Source organism: Neoarius graeffei, chromosome 27, assembly GCF_027579695.1.
Source record: "Neoarius graeffei isolate fNeoGra1 chromosome 27, fNeoGra1.pri, whole genome shotgun sequence".
NCBI lineage: Eukaryota > Metazoa > Chordata > Actinopteri > Siluriformes > Ariidae > Neoarius > Neoarius graeffei.
Genome location: NC_083595.1, coordinates 10,696,960 through 10,712,254, shown reverse-complemented (window position 1 = coordinate 10,712,254; position 15,295 = coordinate 10,696,960). Strand labels below are relative to the sequence as shown.

General features: G+C 44.1%; 2 protein-coding genes across 5 annotated transcripts in view; one reads left to right on the top strand and one right to left on the bottom strand.

The window, feature by feature from the left end:
* The first annotated feature begins 789 nt into the window (after positions 1 to 789).
* Positions 790 to 15,295, top strand: part of LOC132874889 (hepatic and glial cell adhesion molecule-like) — a 24,838-nt gene continuing 10,332 nt past the window's right edge. The window contains exons 1-3 of one of the 4 annotated variants that reach the window (XM_060911369.1): positions 790 to 1,397; positions 1,954 to 2,008; positions 12,958 to 13,057. In XM_060911369.1, coding sequence (XP_060767352.1) covers positions 12,982 to 13,057 — 76 coding nt within the window. In that variant the 5' untranslated portion in view covers positions 790 to 1,397; positions 1,954 to 2,008; positions 12,958 to 12,981. Of the gene's footprint in view, positions 1,398 to 1,953; positions 2,009 to 12,957; positions 13,058 to 15,295 lie in introns of those variants that run through there. The other 3 variants (XM_060911367.1, XR_009651716.1, XM_060911368.1) reach the window with 3 other exon arrangements.
* LOC132874901 (protein NYNRIN-like) lies at positions 5,468 to 8,773 on the bottom strand. The gene is made up of 2 exons (XM_060911387.1): positions 7,798 to 8,773; positions 5,468 to 6,390 (listed from the first exon to the last, which is right to left on the bottom strand). The coding sequence occupies exons 1-2, from the start codon at positions 8,753 to 8,755 to the stop codon at positions 6,368 to 6,370; spliced, it is 981 nt and encodes a 326-aa protein (XP_060767370.1). The 5' UTR covers positions 8,756 to 8,773; the 3' UTR covers positions 5,468 to 6,367.

Below are 15,295 nucleotides of genomic sequence, written 5' to 3'. Positions count from 1 at the left end.
CTAGTATAGACCTATATATTACAATATCATCCTATTTCTATAGTTTTTACTCATTTTCAGAAGGGAATAGGAGATATTAGGTGCGGAAAGTACTCTGCATTGCTCAATTTATGGTACTGATTTTTTTTTGTGTGTGTGCGCAACTGACAGTGTGGCACTGACATCACACAGCGGGGCGGAGCGCCGCGTATCCGTGCTTTGGGTAAAGCCCTGGAACACGGAGCGTTTACTTCACACCACACGTGTTCTGACAGTCCTGATATACTTCAGCTGTGATTGTGGTAAATGTGGAACAGGCTTTGTGCGAATCAGAATTCCGGAGATGGAGGGTGGGGCGGGGCATGTTGGTTATTGTAGTCCATGGCGGCCATGTTTGAAGGCCGCAGTGAACTCTGGGACTTGGAGTCTTGAGCGGGTTTAGACGCGACAACATCAGTTATGAGGTCCTCATCAGCACGAGTGCTGTAACCTGAACGCTGCAGGTGAATTCCTCAATAAATAACCTGTCTAAAGTTACTGTTATTACCTGAGAATGATGAGGAAAATTAAACTGATTATTATTATTATTATTATTATAGAATCTTCAAACAGTTATCAGAGTGACCCTGGAATAAAAGGTCATTAAAACATGAAAGGTCATGAAAATGTGTGTTAAAGTGGTGTGTGTTGAGCATCAGAATGTCATGAATTCTAAAACAGACTTGGTTGATGTGGTCAAGTTCCTCTTGCAGAAAGGAAGTGTGTGTTGTCAGAAGTGTCAAAGTGCTTCTTAAGAAAAAACCCTCACAAACTACTAAAAGCATACAGAGCTGTGAGGTCAAATTCAATCCCTCATGTCTGTGAATAAAGGCTCTGGATCCAGATCTGGTTAAATCAAGCTTCAGAATTTCAGAAGCAGACAGTCTGAACAAACTGAATAACAGATAAAACAAAAGAGAGGCAAAAACTAAAATCAGGACACAGAACATCTTTAACTAGGTTTAGAAAAAGAAATGAAGATAAAGATGCACTTTTTAGAGCAGAAAATAAAGGAATATAGAGTAAGAAATGTGTGTTCTCATGTAAAGAAAAGGAAGAGACTGAAGCTAAAACAGGGAGGTGTGATAATAATGCTGTGGTCAGTGCACTACTCATCTTCCGTGTCTTTACTGTTAGTGTCAAAAAGCAGCTCATAACCGCTTACAAGTGCAGTACGAGTGAAGGAGCAACAGGCTGATTAAAGCAGTTAATATAGTAAACTTATTCAGACTTTTTTTTTCTCCCCCTCATGGATATTTTTGGCCAGAATGCAACATTTGGTGGATCTTCAAGTCTCAGCTGTCTGAAAGTTGACGCCTCTGTGTTTTATCGAATGTGGAGAAATATTACAGTCGGAGCAATCCTCATGTTCCTGACAGGTAAACTTTTCATATATTTCAGCTCTTTCTGCTGTTTTATGTGCTGTTGTGTCCTGACTGGAACAGATCAGAAAAAGTTCTCGACATGTCTGTGTGTTTGGAAGTGTTTTTATCAATTTAACAAGATGTGGTTGCAGGGAAGAACATTTGTAGGATGCTGGAGAGTAAAAGATGAGAGTTACAGAGCAAGAAACACTGACACAATTGATTAAAATATACAAATATAAAAACAATATCAAGTATTTTAATGTTTTACATGATAAAATCATTATATTGTGTGATATTAATGTATTATATCATACAGTATCATTCTGTACCTTTCTTTATCTCTGTGAGTTGAGTTGTACTGTTAATTCTATAAACCCAGGGGAAGTTTTTGAACTGTTTCAAACTGAGTTCTGTTACTGTCGACATTTTCACACATCATTGCCTCACTCGCTGGGTGTAACTGAGAGCAGCAGCAGCAGTGCTGACAACTGGAGTTACACTCTTGCTGACCAGTGCATAAACTATTTTAATGTGTACTTCCTGTTTTGTTTGTGTGTGTGTTTTCCAGGAGTTTAGGCTCAGCCCAGTGTAACTCCTTCCTCTCAGAGTCTGTGTTGTTAAAGGTAACGCACGCACACACACACATTCCATATTATATTTCACAATTATTGGCTGAAGGTGAAGTGAATATCGGTGAATAATAATAGAGACAAGTCGAGGTTATTATTCACCGATATTCACTGACCCTGAGGAGGATAATTCTTTCAGTATCAATACACAGGTGATTATTTTAAAAAATTTTATTCAAAAAATAATGTATATAAAACTTCAAAAGCAGCATGCAAATGTAATAACGGCACGGTGCAGACTTGTCACTTATCTGTGCCGACTCACATAAAATACTTTGTTTTAAAATAGATAAAATAAATCACAATCCCACCTTACCTTTGAAAAGTTTTAGACCAAACTTTGTAGCGTCTTTAGTGCTTTTAGGAACAACATTTTCTTTCCTAATTTGTAATTCTTCCTCACTTACAGTGAAAAAGTGATTAGGCAGCCATTTTGCCGAGTCACTCGAGGTGATTATCGAGAAATGGTATGAATTTCTCGACCAATCAGCACGCACGATTTTCTATAAACACCTGTGTATTTCTACTAAACATAGATACGTACATACAGATCCATCAAAACAAGACACTGAGCCGCATCACCTCCTGCACTCTGTCTAACAACCCCACTTCCATCTGGGGCAAGAACAGACAGCGTGTTACTAACCAGTACAGAACTGAACTGCATCTGTCTCACAGTAGAGGGGATGCAGGCAGCTTCTGTTAAATTAACATGAAATTATATTGTAGCAGAGTTCTAGGTGGGTGGAGCACAGAAGCACGGCAGGCCAGAACTGAGTTCGCAAAAAACTCTTCATTTAGCTTTTCAGCTTTTATACTCACTCTCACACACATACACGCACGCACACAAGCATCCAGGTTGGGGGAGAGCTCCCTTCCTCTGCTCTCCCTCTCCTCTTATAAGGCGCGGTCACTGGGGAAGACACACAAACACAGGTTAATTCCCGTCAGGTGCAGTGATTCTGCCACTTACCTTCCCTGACTCCGCCCTCCATTCACAGACCGACGCTCAACTACGCCCCCGCTGCCACATATATTAATTCAGACGTGTCTAAAAAATAATGATGTTTTTCTTGCCTTACAACACTAGACTGTATTTAAAGCCAATCAAACCCCTTGGTGCAGGCTTCATTTGCTGATCACGGCAAGTGCCCTGATGTGCCCCTGCACTTGGAATTAAAAATTAAACTTTATTACAACAATTTATCCATTTTAAAATTATCATATTGCTAAGAATAGGTTTCCCTGGGCGCGGCCATTTGCACTGAAACCGGATATCCGCTTGTGATGTTGCTTGTCCACTAGTACGCCATTTACCTTCGTTACCCAGAGCCATCAGAAGTTTTCTGTAACCATGTGATTTTTACTGGCAACGAAATACACGAATCAAACGACTTCACTTTTATGAAGTGTAAATATAAGGGACTGGCCATAAAGTGTGTGTGTGTGTGTTGGGGGGGGGGGTGTTGTTGTTGGTTTTTTTGCATGAAAAAGGGGTGGGCCAGGAAATATTATGCATGAAAGAGGGGGTAGGTCATGTGTAAAATATGCTTTTATTTAATCACAGGATGTATATTAGAGACAGTAATTTTTTTAGTTCAGTTTCTGAGGGAAAAAAAAACACAAGAAGTGTTCTTAACTCTCTGTGAAATTTGCATTCAAAATCAGCATGTTCTTAATAAAATCAGGAACCTTTTGAAGAGCTACAGAAACTGTAACAACTACTAACTGCTTACTACTGATCTTAGTTTAAACTCTATAAACTTCAGCTTCATTCAGACTTATGGAACGGACAGTTCCACTTTCCGAGGAATGTTGTTGCCCCCCAGGGATTTTGCCCAGAGTGAATACACCCATGGAAACACTAAGTGGTTCATCAACATTCTGTAGCAGGGGATCGCCTTGTTTGCTGAGAGTTCTAGATGAATAAAAATTGAACTCCTGTAAAAATCATTAAACAATGGGACCAAGAAGCCAGAAATCATTATTGATTGAACTTGGATGAAATGATTGATTTTGATCTTCATACAGGACACAAAGCATCATCATTTCCATTATCATATGAATCATCAGTTTCGTCAGCACTAGACATGTCACTGACAGTACAACCAACAGAAGGAAGGACTGACTGAATGGCAGAAACAGCACTCTTAGTGAACATCTTCCTCTCCATCAGGACATTCAGATATCGGTTGTCATTCTTTTTCAACATTGAAATGCTGGTAATGTTGAGGTGGAGGGGATCAACTGTGTCTCCATAAGTGCAAATCTCTGGAAGGGTGATTAAATCAATATCTCAAGAAGGTCAGAAGACTGAACCCATGCCAAGCCAGATAGGCACTCTTCTTCACACCTTTTAATTTCATGACCTCGTTCCGCCCAGGGTCAAAGAACACTAAGGTAGATGCCCTGTGTCGTACATTCGACTCGTCACGTCATGACCCCATAACTCACCCCATTCTCTCACCCAACTGCTTCATCTAATCCATCACTTGGGACCTGGATCAGGAGATCAAGAACTCCCAACCATGGACAAGCCCAATCAGTCTTTCGCCTGGCCTCCTTTATGTCCTGAAGCACTTCTGAGGGTGACTCATCACCTGGGCTCACACATCTCCTGCCACGGGACATCGTGGCAGCCAGCAAACTTATCAGATGCTTCGGAACAAATACTGGTGTGAGAACATGCTCACTGAAATTAACCAGTTCATCACCTCCTGCTCCGAGTGTGCCCAGGTCAAAGTCCCATGAACCCTTCCCACTGGTAAGCTTTGTCCCCTCCCAGTACCTCAAAGATCCTGGTCCCATCTAGCCATCAATTTCATCAAAGACCTACCTCCCTCCCAGGGTAACACCACCATCATGGTAACCACTGACAGATTTTCCAAAGCTCTGAAACTCATTCCTTTACCTGGCATCCCCACGGCACTCCAAACAGCTGAATTGCTGTTCCAACAGGTGTTTAAGTACTTTGGCATTCCTGAAAGCATAGTCAGCGACCGGGCCCCCCAGTTCCTCTCATGCTTCTGGACCTGTTTCATGGAACGGTTAGGAGTTTCAGTGAGTCTCACATCCGGTTATCATCCCCAATCCAACAGCCAAGTGGAACGAGCCAACCAAGAGATCGGATGTTTTCTAAGAGTCTTCTGTATGAGGAAACAGGGGGACTGGTCTCGATTCCTTCTGTGGGCCGAGTATGCACAGAACTCACTCAAACACTCCGCTATGCAACACCCTTTCAGTGCATACTTGGCTACCAACCACCCCTGTTCCCCTGGGACTACGTACAGGTACAAGCAGTTGAGTAGTGGTTCTCTCATACAGTGCCTTGAAAAAGTATTCATACCCCTTGAACTTTTTCACATTTTTCCACCTTGTTAAGATTGCGCTGCGTGCTGTTCAGATGCGTTACCAGGAGATCTCCGAGGACAAGAAGAGAGCGAACCACATGAGTTAAATCAATCTGGTTTATTCTCGGCGTGTCCTGACACACAGCTGCGTCAGGGCGTTTATATACACTTCATAGGGAGTATCAGCAGTGGAAAGTTATGGAATGTGTTTTGCACACTCAGTATCAAGGTCACACAGGAGTTATGCACAGTTCAACAAGATGTTTCACACAAAAACATAGACAAAATCAGAATATGAAACGGGAACAGAACATGTGAAAAGTACAAAATGTACAGAGCAGCACGTATTATCTCTGGCCTAAAGTTAACCCTAAACTGCTACACTACACGACAGTCACCCTTGGGCCGCGCATTTACAAGAGTAGGTTTAGGAGTATTCAGGATTATATTCTTACAATCCCCTCTTTAATACTCTGACGCAAGCCCAGAGTATTATTCACACCCCAGTGTATTGACAACCTTACCTCTGGGTCTGTATTGTCTGTCAGGAAAACCTTAGTTTGAGTATACGAGGGCCACAGGCTGAGCCATGTCATATTAACCTTAGAGTAGTTAGATGGGGCTATTCGGACCGGAAAAGGATCGCTGCTGTCATGGGGTAACAAAGAACACACATAACAAGGTATACTCATATTCATTGATGTTTTTACAGTGAAGTTTATATATTTCCAAAACTCGTTATCCCTTGGGTCCCGGTGTATTGCTTGTGCGGGTAACCCTGCCCCAAGCGTTGAGATCAGCACGATGATGAAGAAAGTCATACTGGTCACTGACTTTGTTCTCTAATGCTCACAGGGTGCAGACGGCGAAAAATATCACAGGCTCCCGTGCTTTTCAGACTCTTCAGCCCAGAACTTTGCAAGACTCACCAACCATCCCCTCTTTGTAGATCAGCCGAAACTGGATTGCTCCAGATGCTGGAAGGGGATCCCTGAAAAGGCCGTCAGCTATTGTCACAGCAACTTTCTGAAACACAAAAGTCTGTTAAGCATCAACAATATAGATTTCTATTACATTGGAGCCTTCTTTATTCTGCTGGCATGGATCCACTGTGGAAAAAGGTCCGTTAGTACAGCCGTGCGAGTTACAGCGAGTACATCGGTGGGCCCACTGTAGGGTGACTCCTCCATGGGAGCGTTTAGTTTAGCGAATCTCTTTACTAAAACTCTGTCCCCTACCTCAAAGGGGTGAGTGTGTGCCTCTGGAATGGGAGGCTTTTTGGAATTTACTCTCGCCCAATACTCATCCAGCACCCGCATGAGACCCACCGCGTACTCGCTGAGATGTACTTCAAGATCACCCGTTCCTATAACCTGCATGCCTCTACGCCAAGGGACAGGAAAGGGGCGTCCCATGACGAGCTCGTACGGAGATAAATTGTCGAGAGCGACCTGAGCAGTCATGCGCATATCAGCGAGGACCAACGGTAAAACTTGGACCCAATTTTCGTGCCTGCGTCTTGCATAGCCTTACGCAACTTACCCTTAATTGTTCTATTCGCGCGCTCCACAATGCCAGAGGACTGTGGATGGTATGGGATATGAAAACGCCAATTGATCTTGAGGTCTTTACATAGCTCCTGCGTTACCTTAGAGGTGAACGGCGTTCCCTTATCAGAGTCAATTCCTACCGGAAGACCGTAACGTGGGATAATTTCCTGTGTAAGTTTGTTCACTGCTGTTCGGGCGTTCTCTTTGCTGCACGGGAAAGCCTCAATCCACCGTGAAAATTTGTCAATCATGACCAAAAGGTATTTGAACGGGCCCTGCTTTGGCATGTGAGTGAAGTCGATCTGCCATTCTTGGAAAGGCGTGTCGGGTATGGGAAGGTGCTGATGTACCGCGCCTGGTTTAGATAGATTATTCTGGGCGCACGTTAAACACTTGTCCAGAATGTTGTGTGCGTCTGTGTGCAAATTATTGATGCAGAATGTTCTGTTCATATCCTCCACTACCCCTCTTCGGCCGCGATGAGTGGGACCATGGAACTCGCGGACGAGAAAGGGAGTACAGTGACGAGGTAAACAAAGACGGCCCTGTGCGTCAAGCAAAACGCCACTCTTCTCTGTCGCGCCCTGGGCGTCCCAGAACTGTGTATCTGCCACAGAGGCCGAGGCCTGGATAGAAATGAGATCTATGTCAGGTAAGACAGCGCTAACCATGCGATCAGTAGAAACTAAAGCGCAATTAAAGCCTGGAGGCAGGACACCGGATGCGGCTGCAGCTTTAGCGACTCGATCAGCGAATGAATTGCCCTTTACTTCAAATGAGTCCCCTCTTGTGTGCGCGCGTGTCTTAACAATGGCCAACGTGCACGGAAGGAGACAGGCGGTGATTAAATCAGTAACAAGTGAAGAATGAGAAATGGGCTTACCGTCGGCTGTCGTAAACCCCCGAGACGCCCAAATGCGGCCGAAGTCGTGCGCCACGCCGAAAGCGTAGCGTGAGTCGGTGTAAATAGTAACGTCTGTGTCTTGAGCCAAAATACATGCGCGAGTCAAAGCATAGAGCTCCGCAGCCTGAGCAGAAGAAAAAGGCAAAGAATGAGCTTCAACAATTTCATCAGGGAGGCGACAAACAGAGTAACCACACAGGAACACACCATCCGCAGGGCGGGAACAGGAACCATCTACAAAAAGAGAATCGCCTGTGGAAAGAGGGGTGGAGTGTAAGTCTGGGCGGATGCTAGTTTCAAAAACGATATTAGAAAGACAGTCATGTGAGTCAAACGCAACATCGTCATCCTGTGAGTTAAGAAGACGCTGAAGAGCGTGGGCGACAGAATCAAACGACGAGGAGGGCTTAACAGTGAGATGCTCTGTGGCCAAAAGAATAAACTCATAGCCAGAGCGACGCTGAGCAGACAAATGCTGAGTGCTAAGATTCCGCAGAATGTACACGACGTCATGTGAAGTGTGTAAAATGAGCGGATGCGACAAAACAAGTTTTTCAGCGTCCGTGACCATGAGAGCACACGCAGCAACAGCCCTAAGACAGCCAGGAAGCCCTTGTGCCACAGCGTCAAGAGTTTTAGACAGAAACGCGCAAGGTCGCATGCCCCCCCCGTGCTCCTGAGCCAGCACCCCAGAGGCGGTCCCCTTCTGATTGCACACATACAGGTGAAACGGCAAACGATAGTTCGGCAGCCCGAGAGCAGGGGCGGAGCACAAAGCTTGCTTCAGAGCCTTGAAGGCCGTTAGCATGTCCTCAGTCCAGACCAGGGGCTGAGTCAAAGGATCTGAGTGACTTATAGCTGAACGCAAACACTTGTCATAGATTGAACAGTCAGGGATCCATTGACGACAGTAATTGATGAGGCCCAGAAATGCCATGAGAGCGTGCTTGGTTGCAGGTACCTGAGTGTCCATAATGACTTGAACGCGTTCCGGGCTAAGCCTCCTGGAACCCTGGGAGAGGTCATGTCCCAAGTAGCGAACAGTTGTGAGGCAAAACTGCAACTTCGTGCGGGAGACCTTGAAACCCTTCTGCGCCAGGAGTGTGAGGAGAGACAATGTGGCGGCAGCACAAGCGTCTTGATCCTCCGCCGTTACCAGAAGATCATCCGCATACTGGAGCACCGTGGAGCCCCGGGGAAGACAGAGATCAGCCAGCGCGTCCCGCAATACGGCAGTGAAGACCGCCGGTGAGTCAATGAAACCCTGTGGCAACCGCGTCCACGTGTATTGTCTTCCCCTGTGTGTGAAAGCAAACAGGGGCTGAGTCTCATGGCCCACAGGAACACTGAAAAAGGCAGAGCACAAATCAATCACAGAGAAATAAGCATGGTCACACGGAATAGAAGACATAAGAGAAGGAACGTCAGGGACCACTGGAGCCACGGGAACGATGAGTTCATTTATTTTACGTAGATCTTGAGTGAGGCGCCATGTGCCATCCGGTTTTGGGACCGGGTTCACTGGGGTGTTATACGGGCTGACACAAGGAACCACGACACCTTGCTGCAAAAGAGATTGTAGAATATTGTCAATACCATCGAGCTTACTAGGAGACAGAGGGTATTGTTTAACATAAACAGGTGTAGAGTGTTTAATAACAGCTTCATACGGAGAGCAGCTCACAGAGCCCACATCGTCCTTATGATCCGCCCACAGGGTGTTAGGAAGAGCAGAGAGAACAGGGGAAAAAGCTTGGGACGTACAAGCAGCGTTCAGAATGTTATGTGGCAGCACAGAACTGGATAGAGCAAAAACATCAGGCGGAGCACCGTCCGGAGTATCAACAATCATGTGTGAGCCGCTAAAGGAGATCGAGAGTCCGAGAAGACTCATGAGGTCGCGACCTAAAAGATTAAAAGGGCACTCTGGCATAAAAATGAAAGAGTGTGAAAAACGCAATGAAGGGTCCAGAGTGCAGATGACAGGTAAGGGTGGTGTACAACTAGAGTCAAAAGGAACCCCTTCTATCCCCACAGAGCTAACAAACCGTGTAGATAAAGGACCCTCATAATCCCTCCCTACTGAGGACATAGTGGCCCCAGTATCAAGTATAAACGGATACTCCCTTCCTGCCAAACACAGAGGCACAAGAGGGAGCTCCGCATTACGAGGAGAGCTAAAAGAGAGATTTAACATGGCAACGGCTGTGGATTCCGTACCCTGGGGGCAGCCCTATAGCGGGGCGTGATAGCGCTGGTCCTGTCCGTTATTCTGCCGATAGCCCTTAGGTCCGGGATTCTGGCCTTGCAACACATCCCCTAATTCTCCCGTCCTACTCTGCTCATCCCTCCGCCGCGCATAGCATTCCCTCATCCAGTGGCCCTCCTTTCCACAATAGTGGCACCTGCCTGTTTTCTTCCGGTTCCCACCCGACCATGTGCGAGGCCCGGTGCGTGTTTTGTCATTATTATGACGATACGACCCGGGGCCCTGTGGGGCCACAGATAAACATGCTTTATTAGTCTTACAATCTAACAACCCATCACTTTCCATTGTCCTCAACCGTTCACCCGCTTGGCGAAGGACCAAATGAGTCCTATCGCTCAAGTGATGTTTCAAAACGTTCTGAACCTCAGGGCGGCAGTTAGATAAAAAGGTGGACAGGAACATTGGATTGGGTTGAGTCATGTCCAATTCTAACCCACCCAGGTGCTGCCAAACTTCACCAAAACGTTTCCAAAAGGCCGACGTCACTTCTGACTTTTCCTGTTTACAGTTAGTAACCTGCGACAGATCACGGTTCGCTTGTTTCATAGCCAGTAAATACCTAGTTAACTGCTCACGCAGGAGCTGCAAAGCATTCGGTGTGTCCCTCCAAAAAAATGTCGACACGGTGCGCTGACGCGGACGGCCACCTTCCTGAGCCGGAGCTATTTCTTCCTTTATATTCATAGCGACGTCATTTCTAGGTTGCAACACATCGACTATTTCGAGCAAACGCTCCTCATCATATGATCTGTGTCAACTGATGAGGTGTTCAAGTGTGCGAGCTGATCTGAACAGAGCTGCCAGACATACACATACAGAGGGCTTCCAAACCCATACTGCACACCGCACATTTCACTTACTTCAATAGTTAGTCCATCTGGAGTGGATGTGAGATTTACTTCTAATTTGCACATTAAATCATGTGCTAACAAATTTACTGGACATGTATGTGAGATGAGGAATGAGTGGGACGTAACTATTCCTCCCTCGCTTTACATGGGAGGTTAACTGAGAAAGTTTTGGTTTTGGAATAGCCTTTAAAACAGGTCTCGGGGTGTAAACACCCTTTGATTTATCCCATACCTTCTTCATGTCAAACCATTTCTTTCGTAAATCATACCCTGCGCGCATATAAGGGCGGTCCCAATCCGGATCGCCTAAGCTTTCATAAATCATACGGTGCGCTGAAGCAAGGAAGCCTGGATTAAACGTCCCATCACGGGGATACGATGGAATCTGAGGATTTGCCTCCGTCCACCCAGCCAAATTGTCCAGCCACGGCGTAACGTAATAGCCTAAACCACACTTATTCATCCATTCCGCCGGGGTGTCTGTGACCTCAGGTTTAGGATACGAGCCCCCCATCGTACATTAAAGCAAACGGATCTGAACAGAAACAAACAGCAGATATTTATCTAAATTTCTATAGCACGCTCTTCCTGGACTCGAACCAGGGAAAACAAAGCCCTCCTTAGGGCACTACACAAATTTCTATAGCGCGCTCTTCCTGGACTCGAACCAGGGAAAACAAAGCCCTCCTTAGGGCACTACGGAACTACTTCCAACCAGGTAGTCAATCAAACATGTCTTACCTGATTGAGAGTATCACGTCGGGGTCACCAAATTGTTAAGATTGCGCTGCGTGCTGTTCAGATGCGTTACCAGGAGATCTCCGAGGACAAGAAGAGAGCGAACCACATGAGTTAAATCAATCTGGTTTATTCTCGGCGTGTCCTGACACACAGCTGCGTCAGGGCGTTTATATACACTTCATAGGGAGTATCAGCAGTGGAAAGTTATGGAATGTGTTTTGCACACTCAGTATCAAGGTCACACAGGAGTTATGCACAGTTCAACAAGATGTTTCACACAAAAACATAGACAAAATCAGAATATGAAACGGGAACAGAACATGTGAAAAGTACAAAATGTACAGAGCAGCACGTATTATCTCTGGCCTAAAGTTAACCCTAAACTGCTACACTACACGACAGTCACCCTTGGGCCGCGCATTTACAAGAGTAGGTTTAGGAGTATTCAGGATTATATTCTTACACACCTTATTACCATGAACTTAAGTCTTTTATTGAGATTTTGTGATAGACCAACACAGAATAGCACATAATTGTGAAGTGAAATAAAAATGATAAATGGTCTTCAAAATTTTAAACAAATAAAAATCTGAAAAATGTGGTGTGCATTAGTATTCAGCCCCCCTGCATCAATACTTTGTACCTTTTGCTGCAATTACAGCTGCAAGTCTTTTGTGGTATGTCTCTACCAGCTTTGCACATCTAGATCTCCCTGGTGGCAAGGGACATCTTTGCACATCTGTCACTCCCTGGTGGCAAGGGACTTCTCTTAATGCCTGGATTGGTCTGTTAGTTCTCCTTAGATCATTACACTCCTTTGCCTGTTTTCCATATTCTTGATCATATTCATCCTTCTGATCAACACATCAGAGTTCCAGAGTTTTCTCCTTTCACTAATAGAGTTCTTTGAGATTTATTTTCTCAGATTAACCTGCTGCTGTCTCCCAATTACCAACAGAAAGAGAGCAGACTTAGTAAAATTAAAATGGTGTACAAGTTGTTTGATTTTCACTTCATGCTGAAAATCATTGAAAGGGAGGGAAACTAACCTGATCTCTCATCACCCAATCCTTACTTCCTGTTAATTACATGTTCATATACATGCACACGCGTGCACACACACACTCATCGTATCGCTGTAGACCCAAAAGTAAGTAAGATAAAGCTCTGTCTTCGTTCAGGTTATTGTAAATATAAATGTCATCATGATACAATTTCACAGAAGTGGTTTTCTAAAGACTGAAGATCTGCACATATTGATATAAATTATGTTTCTAGTATTTTTCAGTGCTCAGTGGAACTATGGATGGTGAATTCAAAATGCTGATGATGATGATGATGATGATGATGATCATCATCATGTTGTTGAATATTACAGGTACGGTATATTACTATATTTATTAAGTAATAAGATGAAACTGTCCCTGCTACAGAGTATACGTTAGAACTCCATGTACAAAGTTAACGTCATCAGACCTGAATAGAAGTGTACTGGAGGTTGAATGAAAAATAAAAGGGCATGAAACAAAAATCACAATGTTGTCACAGACTCCAGGTTCTTTCCTGAAACTGTGCTAAATGTGTGTTTACTTTTCCCTGCTATATCCAAATTAATGTATTTTCTATTTTCTTGTTTTTGGATAGCCAGGAATTTCAGTAAATTCAGAGGGTGATGAGTATGTGTATGAGTATGAGTGATGTGATGTACAGTTCCTTGCAAAAGTATTCCCCCCTGGCTTTTTATCTATTTTGTTCCATTACAACCTGTAATTTAAATGTTTTTTTTTAATCTGAATTTTATGTAATGGATCTGCACAAAATAGTCCAAGTTGGTGAAGTGAAATGAAAAAAAATATATAAATTAAAAAAATTCAAAATAATAAACTGAAAATTGGCGTGTGCATATGTATTCACCCCCTGTGCTATGAAGCCCCTAAAAAGTTCTGGTGCAACCAATTACCTTCAGAAGTCACATGATTAGTGAAATAAAGTCCACCTATGTGCAATCTAAGTGTCACATGATCTGTGTATATATACACCTTTTCTGAAAGGCCCCAGAGGCTACAACACCAGTAAGCAAGAGGCACCACTAACCAAACAAAACCATGAAGATTAAGGAGCTCTCCAAACAAGTCAGGGACAAAGTAGTTGAGAAGTACAAGTCAGGGCTGGGTTATAAAAAAAAAATCCAAATCTTTGATGATCCCCCGGAGCACCATCAAATCCATCATCATCAAATGGAAAGAACATGGTACCACAATAAACCTGCCAAGAAAGGGCTGCCCACCACAACTCATGAACCAGGCAAGGAGAGCATTAATCAGAGAGGCAGCACAGAGACCAAAGGTAACCCTGAAAGCGCTGCAGAGTTCCACAGCAGAGACTGGAGTATCTGTCCATAGGACCACAATAAGCTGTACACTCCACAGAGCTGGGCTTTATGGACGAGTGGCCAGAAAAAAGCCATTGCTTAAGAAAACACGTTTGGAGTTTGCCCAACAGCATGTGGCAGACTCCACAAACACATAGAAGAAGATTCTCTGGTCAAATGAGACTACAGTTTTACTTTTTGGTCATCATGGGAAATGCCACATGTGGTGCAAACCCAACACCCTGAGAACACCATTCCCACAGTGAAGCATGGTGGTGGCAGCATCATGCTGTGGTGATATTTTTCATCTGCAGGAACAGGAAAGCTGGTCAGGACTGAAGGAAAGATGGATGGCACTAAATACAGGGCAATTCTGGAGGAAAACCTGTTCGAGTCAGCCAGAGGTTTGCAACTGGGACAAAGGTTCATGTTCTGGCAGGACAATGATCTTAAATATACTGCTAAAGTTACACTGGAGTGGTTTAAAGGAAAACATTTAAATGTCTTGGAATGGCCTAGTCAAAGCCGAGACCTCAATTCAATTGAGAATCTGTGGTCAGACTTGAAGATTGCTGTTCACCAGCAGAACCCATGCAACTTGAAGGAGCTGGAGCAGTTTTGCCTTGAGGAATGGGCAAAAATCCCAGTGGCTAAATGTGGTAAGCTCATAGAGACTTATCCAAAGCGACTTGCAGCTATAATTGCCGCAAAAGGTGGCTCTACAAAGTACTGACATTAGGGGGGTGAATAGTTATGCACGTTGAAGTTTTCTGTTATTTTTTCCTTTGTTGTTTGCTTCACAATAAAAAAAAAATCACATCTTCAAAGTTGTAGGCATGTTCTGGAAATGAAATGATGCCAACCCTCAAACAATCCATTTTAATTCCAGGTTTTGAGGCAGCAAAACCCAAAAAATGCCAAGGGGGTGAATACTTCTGCAAGGCACTGTATGCTATTATATTAGTAAGTGTGATGTGCTTGGGTATTTGGGGTGGAAACCAATAGTGATGGCAAAGATTTTATTTGAGCATTTCAGACATAATTTACCATCATTTCCATAAAAAAACCTTGATGACTGGTCAACTGAAAATTATTCAAATGAGATGTACACATAATTGCAGGAAAATATTTTATCCTGTAAAGGAAGACCTTTGCTACTTCATCACCTCAGTATCCATAAGCTTGATGCTTTCAAACAGAAACAGGAAAAACACATGATAGAGACGGGTTCCATCTGTCCAGCTG